This window comes from Limulus polyphemus, unplaced genomic scaffold, assembly GCF_000517525.1.
Source record: "Limulus polyphemus unplaced genomic scaffold, Limulus_polyphemus-2.1.2 Scaffold3097, whole genome shotgun sequence".
Classification (NCBI taxonomy): Eukaryota; Metazoa; Arthropoda; class Merostomata; order Xiphosura; family Limulidae; genus Limulus; species Limulus polyphemus.
In genome coordinates, this window is record NW_013668707.1 from 53,632 (window position 1) to 68,360 (window position 14,729).

At 33.3% G+C, this 14,729-nt stretch overlaps 1 protein-coding gene and 1 long non-coding RNA gene across 2 annotated transcripts in view; both read right to left on the bottom strand.

Annotated features, from left to right (window-relative positions):
• Positions 1 to 6,297, bottom strand: part of LOC106468647 (alkaline phosphatase-like) — a 51,156-nt gene extending 44,859 nt beyond the window's left edge. The window contains exon 1 of the mRNA XM_013929081.2: positions 5,928 to 6,297. Within this exon, the coding sequence (XP_013784535.2) occupies positions 5,928 to 6,015 (88 nt within the window). The 5' untranslated portion in view covers positions 6,016 to 6,297. The remainder of the gene's footprint in view (positions 1 to 5,927) is intronic.
• A 115-nt stretch (positions 6,298 to 6,412) lies between these two features.
• On the bottom strand, positions 6,413 to 13,992 carry LOC111088083. The gene is made up of 3 exons (XR_002612690.1): positions 13,906 to 13,992; positions 9,530 to 9,534; positions 6,413 to 6,422 (listed from the first exon to the last, which is right to left on the bottom strand). It is a non-coding gene; the product is annotated as an uncharacterized LOC111088083 (long non-coding RNA).
• Positions 13,993 to 14,729: the final 737 nt, after the last annotated feature.

The window sequence follows — 14,729 nt, forward strand, 5'->3', positions numbered from 1 at the left end:
GGGTAAGCAGACATCGGTCTTGTTTAACAAAAGTGTCATATATTTAAACTGCAACGGATTTATATGTTACACTGTAACATATAACATTTGTAAATAATGAAAGGAAGTAACCTGTTATGTAAAAGTTAAAATGTGTTTATTTTCGGATATACAGGGAAATATTTATGATTAGAACATTTCACGTGAAATGTTGGGACCATAGATATTATAATCTGTATATCCGACAATAAACGAGTTTTAAGTTTTAGATAATAATTGCGTTTACAATTGATATGTTTGTGTGTGGATGAATAAAAAAAACTGACTAAGATGCTTTGTTTGATTTGATGTCTTTAATCATAAAAATATGGAATATTCATTCCTCTGCAGATAAACAATAATTGTGTACCACATCAATAGTCAGTGAGTAGGGAATTATGATGAAATAGCACAGCTGTCGGCAGTATATATTATTGATGTATGCAATATATTTCCTGTTTCAACTGGCAAAAACCTTTAACAGAATCAAAGTATACACTTAAAGCAGGTTTTAAGAGAGTGCTTAAAATGTTTTACATTGGACAACATATGATGTACAAGCATTTATGATTTCTAAACCATTTTTGCCTTGTTTCCATTTGCAAATTCCTTCGCTCTTTCAGCCGTGGAGGCGTTATAATGTGATGGTTGATATATTATTCGTTTGGTAAAGAGTAGCCCAAGAGCTGGAGATTAGTGGTTAACCAGCTGCCTTCCATCGAGTCTATCTCTTCTAAATTACGGATGACTCGCGCAAATGTCCTCGAGTAGCTTTGCACGAAATTTAACAAACAAACAGCTTAGTCTTAACTATATTATTGTACTAAAGTTTTGGAAGATATATCCCTTATCACGTCATGTGAATTATCTATGTTAATACCAAAAAAAGTTTTATGTGAACAGAAATAACCTAAACTATTACAAGATTTATTCAGCCCAACTAGGTTCATACTTCTATAATTACAGTAAAAGCACTTATTCGTTTTAGCAAGCTTATAATGATTCTCAAGATATAGATCAAATAACGAACAAAGCTCTCATCGCGAAAGCGCAGAAAAATGAGTTTTACATGTAACATCTATGAGTTCAATTCTATTCCTTATATCCAATCACTTCAAAAACATTCCTTCCAAAGACTTTCCATCCGGAAGCCGCATCTTGATCGCCATTCAGCAGTCATCGACGTCACCTTAATTTCCATTTCTACAGACCCTGAATTTTCTTAGTATATAAAATGGTGTAGTTCTTATTGAAACAATTCTGCATACGTTATCAGGGTCTTAACTATAGCCATGAGAATACCGAGGTCATATTCTCGGTTGTTCTTTATTCAATCATATAAACACACGCACAAATATATATATTTTCTAAGCCATTATTTGACAAAAGTTTGTGTCTGTGAGTATGTATTCACTTATAACTATTGAACCGTTGCACCGACTGTCTCCAAATCTGGCATGTAGCCTAAGGATCCCCAAGGGAGTAACAAAGGTAAGTCGGCTTTTGGGTCTGACTCCCCGCTTTCATGTCATCCCCGTGCGTTGAACGGGAATGCCATCTAGTACATATATATAATTGGAAGTTATAACTTGAAACTTAAGTTTAACCTTTGTGGAGTATTGGCTTTGTTACAATGAGGTATGCTATATCTGAAAAGTAAAATAGTAAAAACAAATTCAGTTACGAAGATATTCAGTATTATCCCAGAATGTTTTTTTCAAACTGTCGTCTGCATTCGTTACGTAGGCCGATGTCTATGTTACATATGTGTTATGTTTCATTTAAAAAAGTTCTTGTAAACCTATTTATGAAGATAGATCAGTTTGTATCCGTATATTTCTGTTTAAGCTTTTAATATACTATCATATTTGACCACCGAAAATATTCAATGACAATCATACAATCTTCTGACACTTCACATGGTTCTATTATTTGTATTTTGTATTTACGGCAAAGCTAATTTTAAACTACTGACCAGAGGGAATGCAGCCAGTCACAGTCCACGTTAAGGGATTGACTGTCACTCTTATAACACACCCACAACTTGAAATACGGGGAATATTTCGTTGTTTCGGAAGAATCACCACTCCGAAATCCTGAGTTCTCCCATAGGACCAACCCGTTCTCGCCATTAGGTTCTTATAAAGCAGCATTACGCTGTGTTGCATACTATGAAATTAATAAAATTGAATTGCAATTAGAATTTAAAATGTTGCGAAAGCAACTTTGTAAAACAGTGTATTTGCATTATCCAGAAATTTAAATACTTTATTTAAACTAAAAATCTTTAGATGTAATTGAAACTTAAGTGTTCTTGAAAAAGTGTAAAATTTGAATCACGTGAATAAAATAAAATTACTTTGTCATGTTTATTTCTTAACGACTTAAGTTTTGTAGTTAAAGAACTAAAACTTTCCAACAGTACGTGGGAGGGAACAGGATCAGCATGACAAATAACAGCTGAAAGAATAGCTTACATGCAATTCATGGGTCAAAGGCTGGGAAACGGGAAAGAAGAAAAACTAGTTGCTAAACATGAGAGAGATAAGTTAAACCATAAGAAAGACTGTAACTCTAGAATAGTGCATGGGACATTTATGGTTTCCATAACCATGAATAGCCTGTAAACTGCGCTAGTTGGTCTGCTTGTTTATACACAAGGCCATCAAAAAAATTCTTTATTTTTTGTTTCATTTGCTATTGAAGGCTCTTAAAAACACAACCTTGAGGCCAAATTATCTCGTACTTCTTGGGGTTGTTTGTAACAAACAATTTAGGTCATGAAAGCTATTACAACTGGTGGATGAAAAAGTCACAACTTTTATATTCAGTTAAAAATTAAAATCACGAAAAAGGTAATTTTTGAAAACCAATCGACGTTTTATGTCGGTTTTTTCAGCTATTTCTTCATCGTTACAATTCACTTTTATACCTTATAATACAAAAACAAAAGGTTTAATTATTCTGGTTGCAAGTAAGCGTTTTAAAAGAAGAAAGGTTTCAGTAATACTTATACCGATTTGCTGGTTGATAGAGTAAAATAAGTGTATTTCATCAGCAGCAACAGCATCGAGATCTTTTAACGTTGCTAATAAATTAATGCTTTGTATTAGTGGTTATAAATGTTTTGATGATGCTGTTAAACATAAAAAAGTATTAATATTTCACTTTCAACGAATTCTTGCAAGTTGTGCATTTTGTTCTGCACTAACTTTGTACAATTCGGCCAACATTTATAACTAGATTAACCAAATACAAGGAAAGCATTAAATCATCACAGGATGCATTATAGCATTATACTACTTACTTGAATGTACTCATCTATTTTCTATCTTTTTTTTCCCTCAGTCAGAGTGACTACAATCTTCGTTTTTGTTTTTTCGCCAACATCTTGTTTCCATTCTTAGCAATGCAGTGGAAATATTTTTTTTTTTATCTCTCAGCTAAGCATATACATTTTCATAATTGATTTGTGACTGCTCAAATGAAGGTAAAGGCTTTATTCAACTCTCACTCTAAATTACTTTTGCCAACTCAATATTGACGTCTTAAGCTCCACGTCTGTTAGAGGAAGAAGAGCTATTCTGGCCAGGGCCATTCTGAGGTTGCTGGATGGGAAACAACACTTGCCTTAGCTAACAGTTTATGATAGCTAGAGCTGGCTACAATTGCAAATTGTCATTTAGTAGCAGTGCTACATGGAATGGAATATATGACTAAGGGATGTGCAAAATGGAAGAGACGTGCTCTGTGTACACTGACTTATCGCTGAACCATCGGGGACATGACTCTGTTACAGCCATCTTCTATGTTTCTTGTTCGTACTTTAAGATATACCACCTGGTAATAATCATCGTTAGGTTCTCTTGTTTCTGTTTATTATAAAACCATTCGTCCCACTTATAAGATACTTAACGAAACATGGGTATTTTATGCAAAATTACATTTCGCCGTTTCAACCAACAGCTCTAAATACATAAAAATTCTTAGAGAAATAATTGTTCTCAAAAGGGACTACGTATTCAACTTAATCCTGTAAAACTGTTTTACGTTCACTCTTACTGAGAGAACAATCGGTAGACTACAGTAGCACAACGTACCATCTGAACAAGAGCACAAATAAACTTTCATACAACACGGTGATGCACCGTAAGTTTTTAGATTGTTTTGGTTAGCCCACTGAAGTAAATCCGGTTCATACAACACGGTGATGTACTGTAAGTTTTTAAATTGTTTTGGTTAGTCCACTGAAGTAAATCCGGTTCATACAACACGGTGATGTACTGTAAGTTTTTTTTGTTAATTGTTTTGGTGGCCCCCTGACGTAAATCCGGTTCATACAACACGGTGATGCACCATAAGTTTTTCTTATGTTTCTACTTATTCACTTATAGTTATAACAACTATAAGTACATGTTTTCACCTGAAAGATTTAAATGGTTTCCTGAAGGAACTTTTGAATGAATAGCTGTGCTAGCAAATCAAAACGTTATGTTCAAACTATCTCCAACACGAAATTTTTCTAAATCTTTTCAAGTGTAAATATTTAACTATTTTAACGTTTACCACCCATTTGTTGGGAATTACACGTTTTTCATTATGGTTAATTGTTTTAAAAATATATAATAAATAGTAACTTGCAGAAGGTTTGTTTGGAAATTCAGTTCACTTGAATGCAGACTACTGTGATAAGAAAACTCATTATCACTTTCAGACTACAAATGTACGTGTCTGAGAATAACGTTGGTACTGCTAGCGATAAAATACAGAAAAGTCCTCTCGTTCAAATCCAACAAAAATAAAAGACCAACTAATGAAAAATTTGCACAGAATACCTAATGATATTATCACTGAAGAGCTCGTGAAGCCTGGAAATTGTGCATGATTGAACGTTTTGAAATACAACAAATCCCACTATATAGGAATGTAGAATTTACAATATAAACAATTTTTTCTAATCAATAAACAAAAACAAAATATTTTATGTATAAGGATGATTAACATGTTTAAAGCGGCAGCGCTTTTCTCGCTTATCATTATTTAAGTTTGTTTGCTTATGCACAAAACTATGCAATAGGCTATCAATCGAACTCTGAATTTTAGCGTTGCAAGTACGTAAACATTATTAGAGTCCGATATAATATATGTACCAGATATATAAAAGATTGTGAAAAAAAATATGCAACATCTTCTTTAGAATATTAAATTTTGCTCAAGTTACACAAAGAATATTTATAAATTGATGTTTAATTGATTTGATGATCAGTTGAGCATGTGATGAACCTATGTTCTCGTGTGTATTTTTACCAATGGGGACAAATGAATGTGACAAATTAAGGAGAGTTACAACGCACGAGGAAGATATAGAGGCCTCCTATTGACCTAAGGTTTGGTAATAATCGGTCCAGCAGTCCGTCAGTTATTGGTGGACACAAACACACTCACAGGCTTTTATTGAAGAATGGTTTAGACGATTCACATATAGTATTTCAAGGATTTGAAAGAAAATTTTGTCCATTGATGAAGTTATAGGTTTAAACGCATATGTATGTAATTCAAATCTAACACAACAACCAAGACAATGTATAAGTGCTACACACAAAGTCTGGAAAACAAAACCAAGAAACGAGCTAGAAAGCGTGAATGGTAAAAGTAAAAAAGTCCATTCATTTATTAGTGAGTTTTAAAACTTTTGGATACAATATATGTGCATCTGTTTATAAGAAACTGTTAATTGTTAATATTAATTTTTGAAAATAAGAAGTTACTGATAGCGATAGACTGCTCCATTAAGTTTTGTACCAGATAATTTTGTCCACTCGGCACTAAGCTGACACTGATTACATACAACCTATGATCACTGTTATAAAAAGTCATCAGAGAAGACGATAGAGTAGAAAGTTACTCACCCTCTTTCTGATATGAAGCGCATTCTTCTTGGGATACTTGATGCAAAAGAAGACAGCAAATGAGCCAAATAGACCGTTTTAGAACCATCTTCTTTCAAGCCAAATACTCTCCGAAATGTTTTGCTAAGACTTCAAGCTGCCTATCTTACAGTTCCCTTCACGTGAGCAGACTCTGTGATCCACAGATTACTTGTTTGAAACCCCGCGGGCTCAGAGAATACGTATGTGTATCGCTGCTCTGTACATCCCCTTTAGACCTGTTATTGTGATTAATGATCGTGCCGACCTTGGGATTGGGTTGCGAGATTAAACGCTATGACAGGGTGTCGCCTGGCCGTTCGGGTGGGTAAATTATAGGGTTCTTTAATTCATCTTGTTCAGTGTCTTTAGTTGCTATCACAGAGAGTTAGCTCGCAAACGGAACAAGTCTTGTGAAGGTTAGGTTTTTCATTACTAAAGACCTTGGACAAAGCAACTAGTGTCTATGATATGTTACTGAGGCATTCTGACAATGAAATGGCCGATGATAATTACCTCATCAAATGGGAAACGACTAATATTAACGGATGAATCTTATTGGGGTATTTCACATCGCGATCTCGTTTTCATTTATAACAGTCTTGACAAGTAACAAAACAAAAACAAGTTATGTGAGTGTGAGTGTGTGTGTGTGTGTGTGTGTGTGATACATGAATTAGTAATTCATTTTGTTAGTCGGGGTACACTAAAATTAATCAATTGGTTTTTACTGCATTTATGATGTTTTGCTTGTATTCCATAAAATTTGTATTAGTAAAGATACTTACCTTGAATATTCAGAATGTTCCCCTTTTACTTTTCTTATTTCAATATATTTTGATTACCAACTTATTTTATTAGTATCGTTGTGAATTTAAAATATTTTTTGAACGGAGATTAAAACCCGTGACTCTGCTAATCGAATAAATGGTTTAACCCACGTAATTACTATATCTCAAACACTACAACTCAATTTCCACTTCATTGAATATTAAAGATGGCGCCAATGAAGTGAAACAAAATCATCTTCCCTCAGAATCAAGGGTTCAAGTATCGTGTACTGTCAATTTTCATTTCTTGATAACAATTTTGATCTAAGACTTAGTTAGGGTAGGACGTGGCTCGGTGTTCACGATTCACGTCTCTCTGCCACAAAAACGTGTTCCTCGCTTCGGATCCATGGGTTTCCTCTAATATATCAGTTTCAGATTGGAAATGGCTATGTTGTGATAATGTCTAAAATAATCCAGTTTAGTTTTTACACATATGTTGAATTTAGGAATCTTTCTTGGACAGCACAATTTTGGTATAAAACACCACCTTTAGGAGAAACTTAAAACGCTTCAAAATATTATGCTGACATAGGTGAGTCAATTGCAGACTTACAGTCAAACAAGACAAGCTTAATGGGTTATCGTGGAGTCTATACTACATTACTTTTTCCTACATAATTATCATCAGTTCATACTGAAAATGCACATTTTGCAACTAAATTAATCAAAACAGTAGTTAATTAAACACTAACAGAAATAGTTAACAAAGGAAGCACACTGTTAAGGGTATGTATAAGTAAATATTACAAATGCCTATCTACTATAAGAGATATAACATAATTAGTGGCACTAAAACAATAAACAACACATATATTTTATGCCACTAATTTTTATGTATGTTTTAACTACTTCACTGAATCTTTATGAAAAGTTGATTATAGATGCAGCATATATATCACCATAATTCTGTATTTGTTTTACTGGACAAATCGTTATAAGTATGCGCTAATTCACCACTTTCTTTTAAATACACATTTAATGCTTGTTAGCCAATTTAATTATTTGAACTTTGCTAAATTCCTACTTCATAGCTCAATGAAACTATGCAAAATGGTGAAAGGTTTATTATAAAATCTGTAAGTACACTTACTGCGATATCAGTGCCTAAGAACAGAACTTGAATTCATTTTAATACACATTGATTAACTGATAATTTAGGAAAAGAGCTGAAACATGCATGGTCACCATTGGTATATAACATATGACATAGTAGCTGGCTACTAACACCTGTAGCTGTGGTACGTGATATAGTGCATCTATCTGTGGACTGGAAAAACCCAACTCGTTTTGCACTGTACACAAACACTGCAATAATTTGCGAAATTCAGGGTAAATGGCCTCCTGACTGTAATTCATGCAACTTGGACCATATTCATGTTATTAAAAGCTATATACAGACAGATCATTATTAGGCAAGCACCCAGAACAACAGCAAACTACATTTATTATCACAGCCAACTGCCAACACCTGTAGCTGTGCTGTCTACTATGGATAATCACATACTGGTCAAGGAATACATAACTGTGAGCATCAAGAAAGAAATTGTTTGCACAAAATCCAATAAAACAAATATTTTTACCATGATTTATTACGTTTCCAATTACTTCTTACTTTTCATGTTTTAAGAACACAACTCCCTACTGTACAATTGGAAGACTGACATAAATCCAAAAGGCTCGAAAGTGTGGTCTTGATTATGAATGAAATGTAAAGTCACACACAAAAACACAAAGGAAATTCCAATTTTCACTACAAAATTTGACTTGAGTGCTCAAAAATCAAGGACTACAGAGTTCTTTCAGCTTATGAACTCCTAACAATCATAACAGTTTCACCAACTATTAATGTTCTAGTCTTATAACTACTCATATAACTACATCTGTGCTGCATTCACTGAACTAATGAGGTTGTACTTCACCCTGTTACCCAGTTAGAGGTTCTCAGTGCTAGATATAGATCCTTCAGTAGCTCCTCTCAAACTTCATGATGTTTTATTATATATGGAGTACATTAATAAAATCATCACTGTCTGTATGGTTCATCATCACTTCTGTCGCTGTAATGTCTTTACAGATACAGTGTTCAGAATCTGGATATTTAGCAAATGAATAAGTTCTTATCATCAGTTAAAATAATCCAACCACAAGATACTGTAAAATAAATTTGTACTCCTACGATGTTATAATATAATATGCCATTACATTTTTTGAGTTATGATGTTCATAAGCTATTTTAGTGATTTCGTGATTTTTAGTCCACATAGATGATAAACTTCCTCCTGTTGTGATGGCAAATAATGATTATTGTATCCAGGTGGATATCGGTTATTGCAAACACCTTGGCAGATTCTACAAGCAACTGACTGAAATTCTCTAACTGTTTCAAGCTTAAATTGTCTGAATAACTTCGGGTGTTCTGGCAGTAGTGCGTTTGCTCTGAGGTATGATGTGGCTGGATCAACATTAGTTATACAGCCAACTTCAGTCACTTCTGTCTCATTCAACTGCTGATAATCATGTGATCAAAACTACAAACCAGTACGAGTATAAAGCAAGCGATTGGAGCATCACTTGAACAAGCAATTACAGCTTTATTTCTTTGTCACAGCTGGGTTTCTCTGCATGACATGACATAAAAACCACTTATATATTTGGAAGCATTGTGATTCTCTGCTCTATATGTACCTATGCAAGCCACTAGTTCTGTGCTTTGAAATATTAACATTGGATAATTTGATTGCACAGCTGCACTTAACCTGGATGTTAACTGAATTTGTCAGTTTCTAGCATACTAGTTCTCAATCCCAGGTCAGAAACAACAACTTTTAATCATTAAAAGCCAACACTGGTAGTAAGCTGAAATAATACTTATCTCAAAATTATCTCTGTTAACCAGGAGAAGTCAGTAATGACTAACTGGATTCAATTCACTCGGAGTGCCTAGTAAATTGATAAGTCCAACAAGCTTCTTGTTGTACCAAAAACTCAAATTTGCTTTTATATATCTGATTATAGCTCAGGATGAACTGAACTGGCCATCACACCTTCAACAAGGCTAACCTATTGTGCTTCGTCAAGATGGTGACCATAATCAACCCGAACACCAATACTTAAATCTTTTCATAGCAGCAGGAGCCTATGCTAATACCAACCTTTCTGCTGCTGCTACCAAAGAGTTGGATAAAGAGAAATCTGTTGTTCTTGCTTTTGTATGAAAGGATACTAAAAGTGCTTTCTCCAATGCCAGAGCAGTTCAAAACTGAACCGGGAACTCTCTTGTTTTTGTTCAGACTGACATTTGTCTGGATTCAACTGCTGCAATCTCCTATCTCCCAGTTAAAACATTTGTACACTATCCATCCCATTTTTCTTCGTTAAAACAGTTTATCACTTTCCATCCTTTATCTATTATATATTTCATTTAAAACACTTGTACAATGTCCATCCCCTGTCTTTCAGTGAAAAACGCTGTATACTATATCACCCATATTTTTCGGTTAAAAGAGTTGTATGCTATCCATCCCACATCTTTCAGTTAAAACAGTTATGCACTATTCATCCCATATTTTCAAGTTAAGACAATGTTTACTAAAAGAATTTATCGCTTAGTACAAAAGCTATGTAAGGCTTGCTACTGAAATTGAAAAATGGAACCAAACAAGATAGGAATGGAAATGGACATATCACTTCATCTGGCTAATGATCACATAGCAGACTAAGACGTCTCGATTTTATATGGAGAATGAAATACCTACTTTACTGGTTTCTCCACTTTGTCTGTCAAAAGCTTGGTGTTTGAATAGAATCTCAGCTTTCATCATTATACCTTTCCTTTAATTAGCTTCAGAATACTAATTTTATGACTATTTTACAATAGAGTAAATTTTTATGATTAGAAATTCTGGTTCTATTTGTCTTGCGAGTGAGGAAGCCAGTAATGTAGAGATTTTATTCTCCATGTAAAGTCGAGATGGCTTAGTCTGCTACATTATTAGCCGAATCAAGTGATGTGTCCTCTTCTATCCCTATCTTGTTTGGTCGCGTTTCTCTAATTCAGTTGCCAGCTCTACATAACTTTTTTTATTCAGTGACAACTTTTCCCAATACTTGTTTGTTCATTTATTTTTTAATTACTAGGTTATAAAGTGTATTCTAAAGCTTTATAAATTTTGCATAGAATAATAATACAATAGGTAGTCAAAGATCGTGAAGACTGTTTTGCTCTATCAAATGATGATAAAATTATAGTTACTGCTAGAACTAGGTAGGGACTAGGCCTGTTGAAGAAAGATGATGATGAACGAAAATAAGAAACCTCGGTTTTGGCTATTCGCCTTTTTTTCGAATTTTAGACACTCTGGATAGCTGAAAAGTGGCATATACACCGGAGATATAGTGAATATTTCAGGTACCTTTTCATATCTAGCTTATGATGACCTATAGAGAAGAAAATCTACATGACTTTTGTGTTGATTTAATACGGGCGTCCGTGCCATCGCTACGTAGAGAGTAATAGCGCACTTTCCAATACTATTCATCCTATATCTTTCACTTAATGCAGCTGTATACTATTATTCCTCTCATTCTTTCGGTTAAAACAGGCGTATAATATCCGTTCATCATCTTTCAATTAACACATATGTGCACTATTCGTCAGATATCTTTTAGTTCAAAGAGTGATATACTCTACATTCTATACCCTTTAGCTTAAAAAGTTGTACACAAGCCATTCCATATCTTGAAGTCAAAAAAGTTGTATACAATTACCTTAAATCTATTTTATCTTCTCTTATGCAGTTCTACACTAACCATCCTATATATTCAAGTTAAAATAGTTGCAAACTACCCATCACTTATCTTTCAGTTAAGACAGTTCTACACTATCCGTCCAATATTTATTATATCTTTCAGGTGACCTATAGTACACTATCCATTTCATATCTTTGAGTTAAACATTCGTATACTATCCATCACATATATTTAAGTTAAAACAGCTGTACACCATACATCTTAAATCTATTTCATCTTTCATTGTGCATTTGTCCACTACTCGCCCTATATCTATTATAACTTTCATTTAAAACATTTGTATACTATCCGTCCCATATGTATCAGATTAAATAAATATTCACTATCCATCCCATAGCTTTCAGTTTAAGCAGATTAACACCATTAATTTTATATATTTCAGTTAAAACTGTCTTACACAATCAAACTTAAATCTATTTTATCTTTGATTATCAGTTGTACACCATCCATCTTATATCTTTATTTTAAAACAGTTGTAACTACCCATTACCTATCTTTCAGTTAAAGCATTGGAACAGACCACACTATATGTATCCTTTCTTTCATTTAAAACAGTTGTACCTTATCCATCGCATACCTTCCGTTATAAATGTTTTACACTATCCATCCCATATCTCACAGTAAAAACAGTTGAAAACAAACCGTCCAATAACTATCATTTAGAATAGTTTTACACTATACTTGTTTAAGTGAAAGTTATGTGATATATAATATTGTACAACTTTTCTAACTCAAAGCTATGGAACGGATTGTGTTCAATTCTTTTAACTGAAGAATATAAGATGGATAGTGTACAACTGTCTTAAAAGAAATCTATAATGGCTAAAGAATGGATGGGGTACAACTGCATAATGAGAGATAAAATAGAATTATGACGGATACTATACAACTGTTTTAACTGAAAAATATGAGATGGGGAGTGAACCAGTGTTTTAAATGAAAGTAGGGAATAGGCAGTACACAACTGTTTTAACTGAAAGATATGAAACGAATGGTGTGCAACTGTTTTACCTGAAAGATATAATAGATATGGGATGAATAATGTTCAACTGTTTTAAACGAAAATCATGGAATGGATATTGTATCACTGTTTTAACTGAAAGATGTCAGATGGATAGTGTACAACCGTTTTTAAGGAAAGATAAGGGACGAATAGTATATGTCACTTTTAGCTGAAAAATATGTGTTCAGGTGTCTACAACTGTTTCAACTGAAATATATTGGATGAATAAAGTACAAATATTTTAACTGAAAAATATGGGATAGACAGTGGACTGTTGTTTCAAATGAAAGATGTTGAATGGATAGCGTACAACAACCTTTTTAAGCAAAAATTGGAAGTATAGTGTACGACTGTTTTAACTTGAAGATATGGAGTGGATTGTATACAACTGTATTGAGTAAAACATATGGGATGAAGACTATATAACTTTCTTAACTTGAAAATAAGTAATTTATAGTATGTATGTGTTTTATCTATAACAACTGAGATGAATACTGTACATCTGTTTTAAATTATCACTAAGAACGACAGTGCTTGATATGTAGGGATGGGTCGAGAAAATAATGGCCGCCGCATTCAATATATTACATTATGATGCTTACAAATAACTGCTAAAATTGATTTATAGCCTTATTTGAGCACCTAATTGCCATTCTCGAGTATTTTGCAGCTTGTATAAGAGTAATATTATTCTGTTCTTCTACCACATGTATTTTTGTAGGAAAATGATAAAAAGGAAAACTACTATTTAGCAGTGAGTTCAGTTTATAAGCATATATTATTCCCATGTTATATAAATAACAGTTTCAATTCTGCTCGCTAGATGGCAGCACAAATTGTTCTCATGTAATGACCATTTGTGACTTTTCATTGCACAAACATAATATTTGCCAAAACAATTTCAGTACAAATAAATAAAGAAAGAAAAAATAATCTAAATCAACATTCAAAGTATCAAGGAGATCAAGTATTTATGGAACTGACAGATCTGTGTAAATGTTATTGATGTATAAGTTTCTTAAATATCAAAACAGTACATTATATATAGGTCTGTGGGTGAATGTGTGGTATCATATTTCATGGTCTTGGATCTATAGGATGTCCTCCCTATTAATCGACAAGATCCTAGCATGTGATGGAGTCGATTATATGCACATGCAGTGAGTTGGGGAGAAGTTGGCATATGTGGGTTCTGCAAATATCCTTTTAATGTCTGAGCAGCTCTCCAGGGTACTTGTACCGTCCTGGATGAACAATTCCAGCTTCGCTAGCCCCCAGTGTAATTCAAAATTATAGAAACTGACAGAAATAATACAATACTAACAATATATATTTCCATTGAATTATAAAAATGAAGCAAATGTTTACTTATCAACCTGCTTAAATGAAACTGTTAAATAAAGAGGGAAAATAAGTAATGGTATGATGTAGAGATGTCAATGCCAAAAAGTACAAAAACAAGGAGGGGATGAATAAATATAACCATACAAAAATCCTTACATAAGAAGCCAGTAAGTACTGAGTCAATCTTAAAAGCTTTTGGTTATTTGCCACTCTAAGACTGTATAGCCATATTCAGTTTAAATGCTTTTATACAAACCTGAATTCATTCAATTGACAGTAATTCAATATTTAGTTGTAGATACTAGTTGTTTTTGAAAATTGTGGCTCCCTATATAGTGATTTTTGTTCGGTTTTGTGTATTAATCCCTATCTTGTTTCTGTAATGTTTGGCATAGTCACCCCTACATCATACTTAATTTTTGCAAAAAAATGTTATCGCTTGTAAATATGGAATGAATAGAGTACAACTGCATAATAAAACATAAAACAGATTTAGGATGAATGGCGTACAGCAGCGTTAACTAAACGATATTTGATGTATGGTATACTGTTTATACTGAAACATATTTGGTGTATAGTGTCAAATTGTTTCAACTGAAAATTATGAGAAGGATAGCAATAATACAACTGTTTTAAATAAAGTGTAAAATAAGTAAAAGATGGATAAGGTAAAACTGTTTTATCTGAGAGATATTGAATGGATTGTGTACAAATGTTTTAATGAACGATATGATATGGATAGTGTCAAACTGTTTTAAATGAACGATATGAGATAAATAGTGTAAAACTGTTTTA